This window comes from Epinephelus moara, chromosome 24 (genome assembly GCF_006386435.1).
Source record: "Epinephelus moara isolate mb chromosome 24, YSFRI_EMoa_1.0, whole genome shotgun sequence".
Taxonomy (NCBI): domain Eukaryota; kingdom Metazoa; phylum Chordata; class Actinopteri; order Perciformes; family Serranidae; genus Epinephelus; species Epinephelus moara.
Window position 1 is genome coordinate 44,831,789 of NC_065529.1, and position 15,311 is coordinate 44,847,099.

Genomic DNA, 15,311 nt, shown 5'->3' on the forward strand with positions numbered 1-15,311 from the left:
ATTTGATTTGTGAGGCGACGACACGTTCAAGGATTTTTGAGAGGAATGGGAGGTTGGAAATGGGCCGGAAATTGCTCATGATGTCAGGGTTGAGACCAGGTTTTTTAATGATGGGGGTGACTGCAGCCAGTTTGAGAGAAGGAGGGGCAGAGGCAGAGCTGAGGGAGGAGTTGACAAGTCTCTGTGGATTTTGTACGAATCTAAATATCAACAGAATGGTTCATATGTGAGAAGACAAACACAACTGTCAAGACTCTGGACAGAAATGTTGGTACTTAAACTTACCTGTATCAGGTCTTCTGATGTTCTTTAGAGCAAAAGCCACTATAATAACTACAATTACAGCAACTCCAACAAGCCCTGCAGTGACCCATCCTCCTCTGCTGTTGTCTGAAACACATCACAAAGAGCTGATGTAACATTGTGTGTAACTGTGTATCATGTACAGCAGATATGTCATCGACTAAGTACAGAGAACAGTTACATGTGCTGCTAAAATCTATCAAAACTAAAAGTACAACACATGAGCACCTCAAGGAGGAAACTTACCAATGATATCCACAGATATCTCAGCATGAATCTGATGGTTGATTTCCTCCTGTGTGACAACACAGTGATAGCGGTCGGTCTTGGTCACAGTAGTTTGGAGGATGATGTCATAGCTGCCTCCTCTGTCTGTGACCTGTGTCTCCTCAGCAGGAAGGATGTTTCCATCACTGTCCTTCCACTCTGCTTTAGGTTTTGAAGGAGCACCATGAACCTCACACTGCAGCTGCACTCCATCATCTGTGTCACTTGGTATTGTGATGTATGGCTCTGGAGATGAAACTGTGAACACAGAATAAACAATAACATGTGAAAATAATGACACGTTCAGACATGTAGTACTTTTATCGGCCCCTCTCTGCTTGTATATGAACATATTTCAGTGTGAGAAAAAACAGAGAAATATATGAACATATTTCAGTGTGAGAAAAAACAGAGAAACTAGAAAACAACATGAACCTTAATTAAACATCTGAGCCTTGTTTGATGACCTCACACTGCAGCAGTGACCTGTCCTCTGTGTTGCAGCTTATGACCTGCAGGTGCCAGACAACACGGTGGGGACGAGGATCCAGTCATTAAATAAAGTTGGCATCAACTATTCTATGAAAGTACTCACCAACAACAAGATCAATGTGGAATATTTGAGGTGTCTGAAGAAGTGGAAAAACACAGGTGTAGTCTCCACTGTCAGCCATCTTTGAAAAACACAGGTGTAGTCTCCACTGTCAGCCATCTTTGTATTTCTGATGATGATGGAGGCGTTGCCGTGTTTCAGCTCATCTTGGAAATGAAAGACTCGCCATTTGAACTGCTCATCTTGACCTGAACCACCGTTGTTGTGATGGAGGCCTTTATTATACATGAACGCCCCCATCATACCATCATCTTTCCTCCAGACAAAGAGTTTCTGCTCAATGTTCTCCTTGGTGCTGAGGGAACAGGGTAATGTAACATCACTCCCTTCTGACACCAACACTTTGATGGCTGCTGGTCCTGGAACATAAAAACATCATTTAAATATATTTGTCACATGTGTCACCAGAATTATTTTCCAGACCTGAGAGGTTTGTTTCAGCCTCTGTTTTAAATAATGTGGCGCCCTCTGCTGTCCAAAAACCCACATTTCTCTTTATTGTGTAACTTTTGTTTTCTATAAAGGCTCAGTTTATGCACATGTAGAACTGAGACTGTTTGCCTGTAAACTGGTGCTGTAAACACCAGTTTACAGGCAGTTTAGTTAGTGGTCTTATTCCTCCTCTACCAGAGCTAATTGTGGCAGAGACCACACAGTTTGTCTCCCTGTGCTTTGTTTTTGAGTTGTACTAATTCTGCTAATTACCTGTGGCAATGCAGCTTTCCTGTACTGGGAGTAGTGAACTACATGTAATCAAACAAGTAGTTTAACAACATTTTGCAGCAGCTTGCTGGTAGTTTAACTACATTCATATTTGCATCGTGATTCAGGTAGTTACAACTCCAGTTCCATAAAAGATGGGACATTGTGTAAAACATGTTAGTAATATTCAGTTTATTACAGTACAAAGATATTTAATGTTCAAACTGACCTCATTCTGAATTAAATGCCTACAACACTTAATAAAACAGTTTAGGACAGAAGCAACAAAAGACTGTACAAGTTGTTAGATGCTCAAAAACACCTGTTGGGAATATTTTGCAGGTAAACAGCTAAATTAGTGACAGATGATAGTATCATGACTGGGTGTGAACGCAGCATCCTCAGAAGTCTCAAAAAATACTTTTCTTAAACCCAGGGTTTTCTTCAGGTGAATATCTGCTGTACCCCACCTCTGTCAAACAAACAAAATAAATAAATCTACAAAGTTGATATTTACCATTTCCATCACAAAGTGTTTTTCCAGTCAAACACAAAAGCTTCATGGATGTTCATTTGACGTATGGATTCATTATTGTAACAAAAGTCAGAAGTGTTTTTATCGACACAGCACCAAGTTTCAATCAACTTTAGTTTTCATCCCAGTCAGAGGCCTGGACGATGAAGCAGGATTGGGATATAGCAGGTTAACTTCAGGGTTAACTCTGGGTTTTCAGTGCTGTGAAGGTGATTCTCTTTTTACCAGGATAAATCACTGTGGCTGTTCAAGATCCTTATCTTGAGATTTAGATAAATACTATGTGACCTCATACATGAGACGCAGCTGTCTGTCTGTCTGTCTGTCTGTCCTGTTTTGTCCTCCTAAACTTGTAGTAACTTAGTGATTCTTACAATTTTCACCACACAGTGTTTTTCTAGTCAAACACAGAAGACAAAAACACAGCAGGTCCAGCTGAAGCTTCATCGTTGATTCTGTGTCTGGAGTTTCTCTTTCAGATGGAGTCACTAAGTTTCGTTTTCATCTACACGGCTGCTGGAAGAAGTTTGCGAAGAGAACTTTCTGTCAAACAAGGTCAATTATGAATCTTTCTATTATGACTTTTTGAGCCATGGTGGTTTTATATTTGTGAAACTTTCCTCAAGCTGACAAAAATGATTTTAAAAATCTGTGGCACCATCACGATGTGAAGTCAATGAGCCAAGCTGGAACTCACAGGTGGGGCCAGCGGGAGAAACACTGCTGCACATATTCAGTGGGCTGCATACTGTGGAAGTAAACCTGGCAGCAAGAAACATTTTTGGCGCATGCATCAGGCGGGCAACCATTTTTGGTCCGGTCTAGTTATTATTAAAATATGTAGCCTATGTGGCCGATGTGGAAACGCAAACGGCCCTATCTAGGATTTGTTCGCTGTGGGCTACTGTACAACAACATAGCGAATCTGCCAAAGAGGACCCGCTCCATCACTGAGTTCTGAATCACATACTTTTTGGTTTTGCTTTTAGCAGGTACTGCAGCCGCCCTTAAAAAGCACGCACCGTTGCATGCTCACAGTCGGGACACACTACTGCATCCTGACAATGAGCCCTAAACTTTAACTGTCTGTCTTATGCAGAGGTGGGCAGAGTAGCCAAATATTGTACTCAAGTAAGAGTACTGATACTTTAGAACAATATTACTCAAGTAAAAGTAAAAAGTAGTCATCCAAATAATTACTTGAGTAAGAGTAAAAGAGTATTTGGTGAAAAAACTACTGAGTAACTGTTGAGTAACGTCTGATTTATTTGTAAAATAAGAACATGAACGTAATCAATCAATCAAAAATAATAATCTGCAAATTCATGTATTTTAAACGATACCCCTTTAACTAAAACAAAAATAAATTAAATCTTTACAAACATAACATAAATCAAGGCACAAGAAACACAAATATATTCTTATATATACTGTATATATATATATATATATATATATATATATGTACTCAGAGGTGGGTAGAGTAGCCAAATATTGTACTCAAGTAAGAGTATTGTTGCTTTAAAACAATATAACTCAAGTAAAAGTAAAAAGTATTTTGCATTAAAACGACTCTGAAAAATACAACTTATTCAAAAAGTTACTCAAGTAAATGTAACTGAGTAAATGTAACTAGTTACTACCCACCTCTGGTCTTATCTGTTACCTTGGAGATGAAACAAAACGCCATTCACCGAGCTCACCAGAGACAGAGGTCAACCCGGAGAGCTCTGCTGTTGTTACGTTGCAAAGTATGTAGTTTAACTTTTTTTAGTGTGTGCAAGGTACATAAGTAATGTGTAACAGGTAACAGGACATGAGGGTAGATGGAGATGGGAATACAGACAGGACAAACAAACAACAAACAGGCAAAAGATAATCAGGCTTAATAGTATTCTTGCTGTTACTGATACGCAAACCAGTTGCTTTATATGTTCTATACTGTGGGAGGTTACTGAGGACACTGTGTGCATGTGTTTAGGTGTGTGCATGTCTGCAGCTGATAAAGAAGAGAGAAGTATACCTGAACAAATAACACAAAGAGGAAAATACAGTATTAATAATGATTTGACTAATATATAATACTGCACATACATAATTAATGTAACAATAATACTGTTAAGTAAAGTGAATAAATAAATAGAGAGAGAAATAAAAAGAGGCAGTGGAGTTGGCACCTCTAGTCACCCTTCAATGTCCGGAGGAGTACTAGAGCTTAGGCAGAGGTCAGTAGGGCTGGGCTTGGTGGTTCTCTTGTTTACAATAATTTGTTGTGCTGCTCCAGGCCGTACACAGACCCCAGGGGGGGGCACTGGCCTGTTGCAGATACCTGTGGCCCCCTGCAGAGCCCACCAGATAGTAGTTTGACTTTTAAGTTTTATCTGCATACATTGTAGATTCTGTCTTCTTTTCATGACAGTAAAACTACATATGCATATTTCTCTGTCCTTGTTGTTGTCATAGTTATGTCACTTTGTTGTTGGTTATCTTTATGATTATTTTGTCCACTAAAATAATTAATATTCCTATTATTACTATTCAACTGCACATCAGTCACTTTAATGTGCTGCCGTCTGTGTGCGGCTCAGTCGATGTGACTTATCGTCCGCTGTGCAGAGAATTGTGGGTCAGAATAGCCAGAAAAGTACACTGTCTTACATACTTCAAAATATGACCAGATGCAGTTGAACATCCTGGTGCTCTTGTCATACTGCATCTGACATAATATGTATTGGGACATATCTCCTTGTGGCATATTAAATAGTATGGCAGTATGGGTACTGGAATGCACACAGTATGTAGATATAAGCAGCTCATTCTGACAAAACACAATGACTCTGAGATTCAGGTTTTTATACTCTAATTAAACCAAAGGTATAAATATTATGTACCATTTCTGCCAACAGATGCCCCTAAATCTTCTTAAAATCCAACAAAAACATTAAAATCACTTTTGTTTCTTTGATCAAAGTTTGAATACAGAAACATCCAAAACAGTCAAAACACACAGTTTGACATTTTTCATGTTTTATTCAAACGCTTGGACAGAAATGAAGCATTAAATGTGATATGAAAATCTGTGCTGCCTGGAAATGAAATCAATCTTAAAAACAAGATGCATAAAATAATCAGAATATAAAAATAATAGAAGAAAATCCACACAGAACAAAAGCACAACAAGCCATCATTTAAAAAACACAGTTTCTCCTCTTACAGCCACACACAGTGGAACTCAGTCACTATATACACATTAAATATCAGACTTTAACACAAACTGCTAATTTAATTGTCACTGAACAGAATGATTCATTAATAATCAGTTCTGTCAGCATTAAAGGAAACTTCCTCTCTTCTGTTGTCACCTTGTTAACTCCAGTCTGTCTCTGTGTAACTGTCTCATTCTTATCACTGAACTAACATGTGGTCCAACTTTTATTTTGTAAGGCCAAAATTAAAACAGATTAAAGTGAACAGTTCATATTAAATACACCAATAAAAAGACACTAAATTAATAACTCCTGTGCCACAACACAGTTCTACAAGACCTGAAGCACTGTGTGTGTGTGTGTGTGTGTGTGTGTGTGTGTGTGTGTGAGGGCTGGGGCAATGGGCCCTTCCCTACTTCTGCCAACTTGCCCAGAACACACTCATCTTTGAACTGAACCATCATTTTGATCTCAGCTACAAACCTGTAAAGTTTTGTGAGTAAATCTTCGCAGGGATATTAAGTTATCACATCGTTGTTGGGGCTGGTAATGAGTGTATTGTTTTCACCTCTAAGTCTGTGTGTGTGTCATCGTGGCTTAATGTGGTCCTGGTGACACATTTTGCAACAGGAACTATCACAGAAGCCATTTTGAGTATTTTGCCACATGTTTACATTTGTGTACGAGTGTGTGTGTGTGTGTGTGTGTGTGTGTGTGTGTCTTCCTGTGGACAGTCATTAGTCAATGCGATAGCGTTACAACCATGCAAAACGCACACACAAAACTGAAAAGATGTGTAGTTGAGATCAAAATGAAGGCAGTTCAAAGATGGCTGTGGTCTGAGTACGGGGGCCAAGAGTAGGAAGGTAGGAAGAAGGGAAGGAGCCACTAGCCCCCACTTGACACCCCTGGCTTTCTTTCTTTTTAAGTTGCGACTGAGTGAACTCATCACAAGATCTCCAGTTCTTTTAGATATTTAAATTAGCTCAGAGAGCAGGCGTGCTGTTATCTTACTGTCTGTGATCTTTATGGGGAGAACTCAATGTGAGGACAGCGTATAAACAACACTAGGTTAAGTTCAGGGACAGATTGTGGTCATGATGTCTCCATATGAAGGCAGAATGAGCTGAATACACATTCACCCCGACGACATCACTTCCACCCTTCTACCATCACAACTATCTGTCCAACCACAACCCTGATCCTGACCTTAACCTGAGACTAATTTTAACTGTAATCTGAAAACAAGATCAGCCAAATTGTCCTCACAAACACACAGTCTGATCTAAAACTCAAACTGCTTCTCACAGAATTTACATTAACACAGTTCACATCCTTCAGCAGCAAACTTTACAACACATGTAGAGACAGTTAGGTTTCTGGATCAGGTGCCTCCTGTGACCGACTGGGTTGACTCTTAAGAGGGACTGCTGAACCTGCAATGTGATCTGCTGGTGAACCTGCAGGAAGGAAGACAACAACAGGTATATTAAAGAAGATCCAGACTGACTTGATCCTACCCTGAGTGTAAATACCAACAGAATGATTCATGTCTGAGAAGATAAAACAACTGTCAAGACTCTAAACATGAGATACATATAAAGAATCTGTTGTGTTGTCTGCTCATCATCAACATGTGGATACTCTAAATTATTTTAACTTACCTTTATTACGTTTTAGTGGGATGTAACCCTTGTCTACAAGCACAGCCAGAATAACACCAATCAAAAGTATGGCAAGAACGACAATACCAACAATTAATCCAATGGAGAGCCCTGAAACAGAAGCAAAAACATTACCATTAACCCTGAGAGTGTAACTGTACATCATCTCCATCAGACTGGACATCACAGTCTCCACAAAGAGAACAGCCGAAGGTGTGGATGCTCCTGAAATGTAAACTCTAAAGCTGTTAGCAGATAAAAACAGCAGTGGGATGAATGTCAGCAGGAACAGTGATGTCAGCATTGATCTTATGGACAGTTTCCTCCTGCTTGGCTGCACAGCTCACAGGTTGCTTCTGGTTTTGCTCTCAGTAGTGAGGAGGGTGATGTTGGAGCATCGTCCTCTTTCTGAGACGTGTTGCTCATCAGGAGGAAGAATGTTTGAATCACTGTCCTGCCTCCTCCACTTCAGCCTGTTTACATCTGACTGCTGCTACACGGCTTCTCTACACCCTGAGCTCAGGCTCACAGGTACAAGTCAGTCATGGACTCTGGATTAACTCTTTGTTTTATGATACTTGTTGTTAGAGCTAATAAAGCTTTGTTCAAAGAAAATATGACACATCCAGCTGAACATGCAGCTGAGCTACGTTTATGTTTCACTGAGCAGGAAAAGTACAATTTACCTGAGTCTTTCCATTTTATCACACTTTATATAGTAACTAGTTACTTTGATCTCACACACAAAACATGTGATCGACTTCATAAAATAAAATAATAAAACATTTCTTTAACATTTTGGTCTGGTCTTGGATATATTTTGACTCACTGCTGGCTTCTCTGATGAACGTATCACACTAATGAACACACTCCCTAAATGAACACTATGAGCCTGCAGCAAAGACAGAGTTTGATACAGAATTCAGACAAAGTGATTTATTCTTTTATGAGAACATGAAGGAAGGAGGATCAAACTCAATCTGTGTAAAATCTGTTTATGATTATTTCATTAATGTGACATGAAAAATCTAACTTTCGTGATATTTTGGACGTAAAACAGGAAAACTTTTCCTGTTTTGTTTGAGAAGCTGGAAATCAAAGGAAACCAAAAAATAAGTCTTATTTCTGATTTTTGATTTCATGGATTTCTGCGTCTCTTCACTGAGCACATATTCAGAGAGTCATGATCTGTGAAGGTTTAGTTTATTTGTTTTGCTGATTATCGTCTTTAAGATGGAAACAGGAATATGTCCGAGACTACAAGATTAAATGTATCATACAGATTCTTAACGGTGCTCGCACACTGTCTGTGGTGCTGAACACAAGGAAACAGGAAACACTGCGGCGGCTGTAAAACTTTTGGATATTCATGTTTCTCTCTCCAGGTCGGCAATGAGCAAATAAAACTCATATTTGTTTTTGTATAAACTCTAAATTGTGTTTAATCTTTTCACCCCCTCTATGTAAAGACTTATGATCAAATGTGTGTAAGGAATACACACTTTGCAACAGTCTCTGATTTGAAGACGACTTCACCCAGTGCATCGTGGGATAAATTCTTGCTCTCAGTAGGCTTCAGCTAATGGCTAACAGCTAACAACAATAATTTATTTTAACATGGATAAATGGATAAATAATCACTGTTGGATTTATTGGTTTCATAAAGTCTCTAAAAAACACTTCAGTTCCAGGCTGGATTACAAAACTTCTGAAAAGGATACGATCGCAGCAAACGCCATTTATAGTCAGTTTCTAGACCTCAGTGTTACATAGATAAAAATAGTAAATAGGGTACTTTAATATTGAACTCTACATCACCGACCTCGGGGGTTAATGGCTGACTGTAACAGTCATTAGTGTTTCCACTGAATCTTATTAAAATTTCATTTATTTTTGGAGAAACACATTTTAGGGTGCAGCACTCCTGCTTCCTGCAGTGATGCTGCCACACACTTCTAGTGGGTCATTAGTGAAGATGAGAGGGATTACTTCTGTATGAGAGTATTTTGAGGAAAATCCTGCAGAATTTATCTTTGACAAAAAACATCTTAGTATTGGAGTCTGGCTTTGAAGAGAGCAGAGACAAGTTTCACTTTAAGTTCAGTTTTAAATACTAAGTTCAGTTCAGTTTAGGACTAGAAGTCACAATCCCTTGATGAACACACTTGAGACTCTGAGTGGGAGTAATAGTGCCGTCTGAGGGTCTGAGTGGGAACCAAAGGGTTAAAGTTAGATGGACAGAAAGGTAGGAAAGAGCACAGGTAGATAGAAAAGTAAGAAGGAGCACAGGGAAGGCAGAGCTGAGGAGAGACGTCTGTGCAGACTGAACTCTCCCCCTCTGGATCGGGCCGTACACTCTGCCTCCCCCCACTCCCTCATTTTGATGATGGAAGAGAGAAGAAACTAACAGGAGAGAAACTTACCCAACTTTAACTGAGGTGGAGTTTAACTAAAAATGTGTTTGTGAGGTGCTGAGCACACAACTGGATAAATGAGACCTGGATTATACTGCAGGAGTTGTGTGAGAGTTTATAGATAAATGTGCTGATATAGTTTTGCTGTTGTTAAATGAGGCCCCCAATCAATCAATCAATCAATCAATCAATCAACCAATCAATCAATCAATCAGAGTGCAGTTTTCTGTGGAGGCATTTGAAAGAAACACAAACTCAAAGTAATACAGTTTGACTAACTGATTTACTGATGGTTGTTTTGTGGTAAAATGTTCCTTTAAGAGAAGATGGAAGCAACTCTACTCTAGACTGCTGCTGGACAACCTGCTGGTCAGAGATCTACCCTGGCTACGGCCCTGTCCACAGGTAAATTAACACTACAGTTGTTATTTGGGCTAAATGTGTTCATCCTAACATCATGTTATGGGTCACTGAAGACTTGGAAATAGGAGACAATGCGCTCAACTCACAGAAACAAAAAAACTGGGTTCTGAATTTCAAATAAAGTGTAAAATTCAAAAAGATGAGAGGAACAGCACTCCAAGTTTATCAAATTTTATTTTGCCACACAGACGTTTCGGGTCTGGCCCTTCTTCAGTGTGCTCTGGCAAACAATACAACAGCACGCACAGGTACTGTTCCTCTCACTGAAGACTTGAAAAAATGTTTGAATCAAAAAAGAAAGCTGCATTTTGTGGTGGTGATAATACAAGTCAAGAAAGCCTGCTATCACAAATTCCTCACATGCGTTTTTACAGTTTGTGCAGCATACAACACGTTTAGACCCACATTTGGAGAAGGAGAATCTCTCCAACACAAGTGTTCATGAGCTCAGACTCAGAGTCTACAGCCAGGCAGCAGCTCTGTGAGGCTGTAACACAGGCAAGTCACACTGGTCTCACACTTTAGATAAGAGACAGACTGTACACAAGATGATGTGTGTCTTTAATCTCGTCTTATTGTCTGTATATACCCATGAAATTATGATACAAGTCAAAACTATCATTTATGTAAACATGCAGATGTTATGGTCTTTGTATGAGGGTGACGTGATGGTTGAGTTGACATACCTGAGCTGTTTGCTCCAGACCCACTGTTCAAGTTGACATACCTGAGCTGTTTGCTCCAGACCCACTGTTCACTGATGAAAATGAAAACAGACGACATTAGTCACTGATGTTATGGTCTTTGTATGAGGGTGACGTGATGGTAGAGTTGACATACCTGAGCTGTTTGCTCCGGATGAACTGTTACCAGTCTCCACTGATGAAAATGAAAACAGACGACATTAGTCACTGACACATGAGAACATATTCTTGCATAACTTTCATTCATTTCACATAACTGAGATAACTAAAGTAAAAATCAACAGGTTTCTTTCTAGTGTAGTGTAAACAAAAACAGTGATGAGATCTCAGACATAAAACTTCAATTAATACAAAAACAGTGATGAGATCTCAGACATAAAACTTCAATTAATTCATTTTTTAAGTAAATAAAAAAATGATCGAAAAACTTTTTTTGTTTTGAAGTGCTGTACATTCAATGATAAACCGACCAGAAATCAGGATCGGAATGAGAGAAAGTTTTATTGCCAAGATGGTTTTGCACATACATACAATTTGTTTAGGTGTTTTGTTGCATTGTGCAGTGTGTGTTTACTGTACTGAGACAAACAGCCTGTTTACACTCAGTATTTCTGCTGCATCCAGCTGTTGGGAAGCTGCTGCATGGCTGGTAGAAATACACTCACACTGGGCTGCCTTCTGCAAATCACATTAAACAGCACCTATGATTTGGTGAACTGTGCAGTGCAGCATTTACATTTTCTTTCAATTGCTTCAGTGAAATTTTCTGAAAAACTGAGCAAAGCAGAGAAGTGATTCTGAGGTCCCCAACCAAACACACTCCTCTCCCTGACTGTATACTGAGGTCTTATTCGTGAAAAGGGACGATCCTGGCGACACCCACTGAAAATGTGTTTGACTTCCTGCCAAGGACACAGTCACACAGCTCTCACTCGGGTCCACAGTCCACAAAGCACATCTAAACTGGACGGGCAAACTCCCACGACTCCTCCAGTAACCCTGCAAGGGTGAGGAGCTGGTCCACTGTTCCACGGCCAGGACGCAATCTGCCTTGCTCCTCCTGGATCTGAGGTTCAACCATCCAGCAGTCTGGAATAAACTTTCCTAGAGAAGCTGAGCAGTGTGACCCCCCGATAACTGAAACACACCCTCCAGTGTCCTTTAGTTTAAAAATAAAATGTGAACCACCACCAACATAGTCTGCCCCTCCACTGGCACTGTCCCTGATCCTCACGCGACACTGAAACTCTGTGTCGTCATCAAACAGCATCAGACAGATGTGGCAAGCAGCCGAGAGAAAGACGATGAGAGGAACGTTATTTATTAATGGAATAAATCAGCAGTGTGGAAAAAATCATAGAAAACAAAAGGTCAACAGACAAAGCACATGCCATATCAAGCTATAAATGACAGAATCTGTGTGTGTGTCCTTTGCATATCTCGAGAACCATTCATCTGATCTCCTGCACACCTGGTGTGTATTACTACGGGACACAAAGACGTGCATTGTCAGTTTCTTTCATCCCAGTTTTCACTGCTTTGAGTTAACTCACTTTGTGTTAAGTCTGAACACAGTAAACATTTTCAAATTATTTACAGTTGAAATCACTCCTGGGAAGAACCTCGCCATTGATATTCACAGAGGTCCACGTTTAAATCTGATGGCTGATTTCCTTCTGTGTGTCTACACACAGGAAGTGGTCAGTCTTGGTCACTGTGGTGTTGAGAGTAAAATACAAACAGCCTTCTCTTTCAGAGACCCATGTCTCCTCAACAGGACGGATGTTTCCATCACTGTCCTGACACTCTACTTAAGGTTTTGGGAGAGCACCCTGAACCTCACACTGCAACAGCATCCTGTCCTTTGTAACAGGCACTGTGTCACAAATATTGCACCTGTCTGATACAGAGGTAATCACTCCAGATGTGGCTGCAGCACTGTGGGGATGAGGCCCTGCCAAATGTGTGTTATGACGACCTGACAAAAGTCCATCTGGAACTCTTAAACCAGTTGCATTAGTAATTAAGCAGACATCTTTAAAGAGAAACTGAACCTTGGAATTTTGGCTGAAGTGGCTCTACCTTCAAAACTAAAACAAATGCCACAAGAGCCTCAAAAAGTATCATCATATGCAGAGCTGGGTGGAGGGGGTAAGACACATCCAGTCACACCTTCTGCATGAAGGCGTGACTGCAGCTGTCACACCTGTCGCAGCTGAATTTTCCTGCAGTGGAACAGGAAAATTCAGCTGCAATAGCAGAGTTTCAACCAGTAGAAGGCAGTCATTGTGCATATTTATAACACAACATGTAGACTTCAAATACTAAAATGTCGAGATTTGGACCTGAATCGATCAACAACACCACTAAACACCAACATAAATTGGTTTGGGGGTTTAGTTTCTCTTTAACCTTTATCATTAAAATACTCACCAACTTCAAGCTCAATGTGGAACGTTTGACGTGGCTGAAGATGTGGAAAATCACAGGTGTAGTTTCCGCTGTCAGTCACCTTTGTATTTCTGATGGTTATGGAGGCGTCACCATGTTTCAGGTTATCGGGAAAATGAAAGACTCGACCTATGAACTCCTCACTCTGACCTGCTCGCCCATTGATGGTGCCTGCATCATACAGGAACACCTCCTTCTGACCGTCTTTCTTCCATTCAAACATCTCTGACTCAATGTTCTTCTTGGTGCTGAGGGAACAGGGTAAAGGAGCAGCATCCCCCTCGTACACACTGATGACTGTTGGTCCTGGAATTGAAAAAAACACAAATTAATCAGTATGTTTACATGCAGAGTAATAAAGTTATGACAGACATGTGAAGTTTATTGTTGTTACAAAATATCCACTTATAACAAGAAACTTCCTGGTTTTTGGCCTTGTCTTTCACATTGTCCTCAGAGAATCATTTGCACTTATATATATATACATATTTCTTTTTTCTAATTTCTATTTTTCACACAATAGTCTCAAGAGATTCATATCTGAGAATAGGGCTGTGCGATACGGAGAAAATCAAACTTCACATTTTTGACCAAAAACAATATTGTGATGATATTGTAGGATTGACGACTGGTGCTTTACCTAAATATTTACACAGTGACATTTTTAATAAATAATCATCGGTAATGTGGATACTATGACTAAGTGGGTGAAGACAAATAAAAGAACAGTCAGAACAGTCTGATAAAATTAGCGTTTTACTGTAATAAAGCCTTCAAAACCAGGAAAAGACAACACACAGGATATTATGATATACACAATATAAGACGATATCTAGTCTCATATTATAACATTGAAATAATCACAATATATTGCAATGCCCTATTTGAAAACACATCTGTTTAGACAGAGAAAACACTTTCAGATTTCTCTAAACACATTTGCAAATAATACAGTCTTAAAGAATTCTTCGCTTTTAGCTGACAAAATAAAACTATGGATTCTATATTTTAATTTTTGGAAAATGTTCATGACTGTGAGGATTTATTTATTCATTTTTTAGGGAATTTTTGCCTTTAATTGATAGGAAAGCTCAGAGTGAAGGGGGGAGAGAGAGGATGACATGCAGCAAAGGACCACAGGTTGGAATCGAACCCGGGTCGCTGCGGCAACAGCCTTGTACATGGGGCACCTGCTCTATCCACTAGGCCACCGACGCCCCGTGATGATTTATTTTACTGTGAAACAAGAGATAGGGTCATTATTTATGATTTGAATTTATCCTTCATCCTAAAATCTATTCAGAAGATTTCTCATCAGCTTCTGTTGGTTTAATCAGAATTACCATGATGATAAATATTTAAAACTTGTAGCTACAATCTGAATGCGAGCCGAGTCACATGCCTTCCTGACTGAAAAAAAATAAAATAAATCATAGTGTGTATTTCTCATCCCTTTCTTTTAATTGAAGATAATTTATTATCTTCAGAAAACTAAAAAAAAAGTTTATTTTACTTAGAAAACCTTAGAAAAACAAATTAGGATATTATTATTATTATTATTATATAAACAAATAAGTGTGTTTACTGTGCTGAGAGAAAATAGTAATTGTTTGTTTGGTTGTTGTTTCATTTACTGGAGAAGAATATAAAGTAGAAACTATTAACACTCAGTTCTTCTGCTGTCAGAATCTCACATCTGACTGTAAATCACACGATGACACCATGTTGTGTCCTCTGAGCTTCAATCATACAACACCTGTGATCGGTCCAATCAGCCAACAGGCTGCAGTCAGCTGTACACAGTCACAATTAATACAAACCACAAGTTGAATGTTAGTCAATGTGTGAAGGGGTGAACATGAGTGAACTCGTGGTTTCAGGCTCAGACAGAGGAGGATGATTCCTGCTCAGATTTAGGCTGCTGTCAGACCTAGAGTCGTCTCCTTTGGTCTGAATCAGGGACTCATGTTGTTCCAAAGTTGTATAATTGCCTAGAGTTGGTTCGTGTTCTCACGGCAGCATTTACAAG

At 39.5% G+C, this 15,311-nt stretch overlaps 2 protein-coding genes across 3 annotated transcripts in view; both read right to left on the bottom strand.

Moving 5' to 3' along the window:
* Positions 1 to 1,244, bottom strand: part of LOC126385712 (butyrophilin-like protein 1) — a 20,724-nt gene extending 19,480 nt beyond the window's left edge. Inside the window, exons 1-3 of the mRNA XM_050037594.1 lie at positions 1,166 to 1,244; positions 550 to 828; positions 286 to 390 (exon numbers count right to left, since the gene is read on the bottom strand). Coding sequence (XP_049893551.1) covers positions 286 to 390; positions 550 to 828; positions 1,166 to 1,244 — 463 coding nt within the window. The remainder of the gene's footprint in view (positions 1 to 285; positions 391 to 549; positions 829 to 1,165) is intronic.
* Positions 1,245 to 5,432: 4,188 nt separating this feature from the next.
* LOC126385698 (CD276 antigen-like) overlaps positions 5,433 to 15,311 on the bottom strand; it is a 33,352-nt gene continuing 23,473 nt past the window's right edge. For both annotated transcript variants that reach the window (XM_050037573.1, XM_050037574.1), the window contains 5 exons: positions 13,265 to 13,588; positions 10,968 to 11,006; positions 10,855 to 10,884; positions 7,291 to 7,401; positions 5,433 to 7,086 (listed from right to left, as the gene is read on the bottom strand). In XM_050037573.1, the coding sequence (XP_049893530.1) occupies positions 6,998 to 7,086; positions 7,291 to 7,401; positions 10,855 to 10,884; positions 10,968 to 11,006; positions 13,265 to 13,588 (593 nt within the window). In that variant the 3' untranslated portion in view covers positions 5,433 to 6,997. The remainder of the gene's footprint in view (positions 7,087 to 7,290; positions 7,402 to 10,854; positions 10,885 to 10,967; positions 11,007 to 13,264; positions 13,589 to 15,311) is intronic.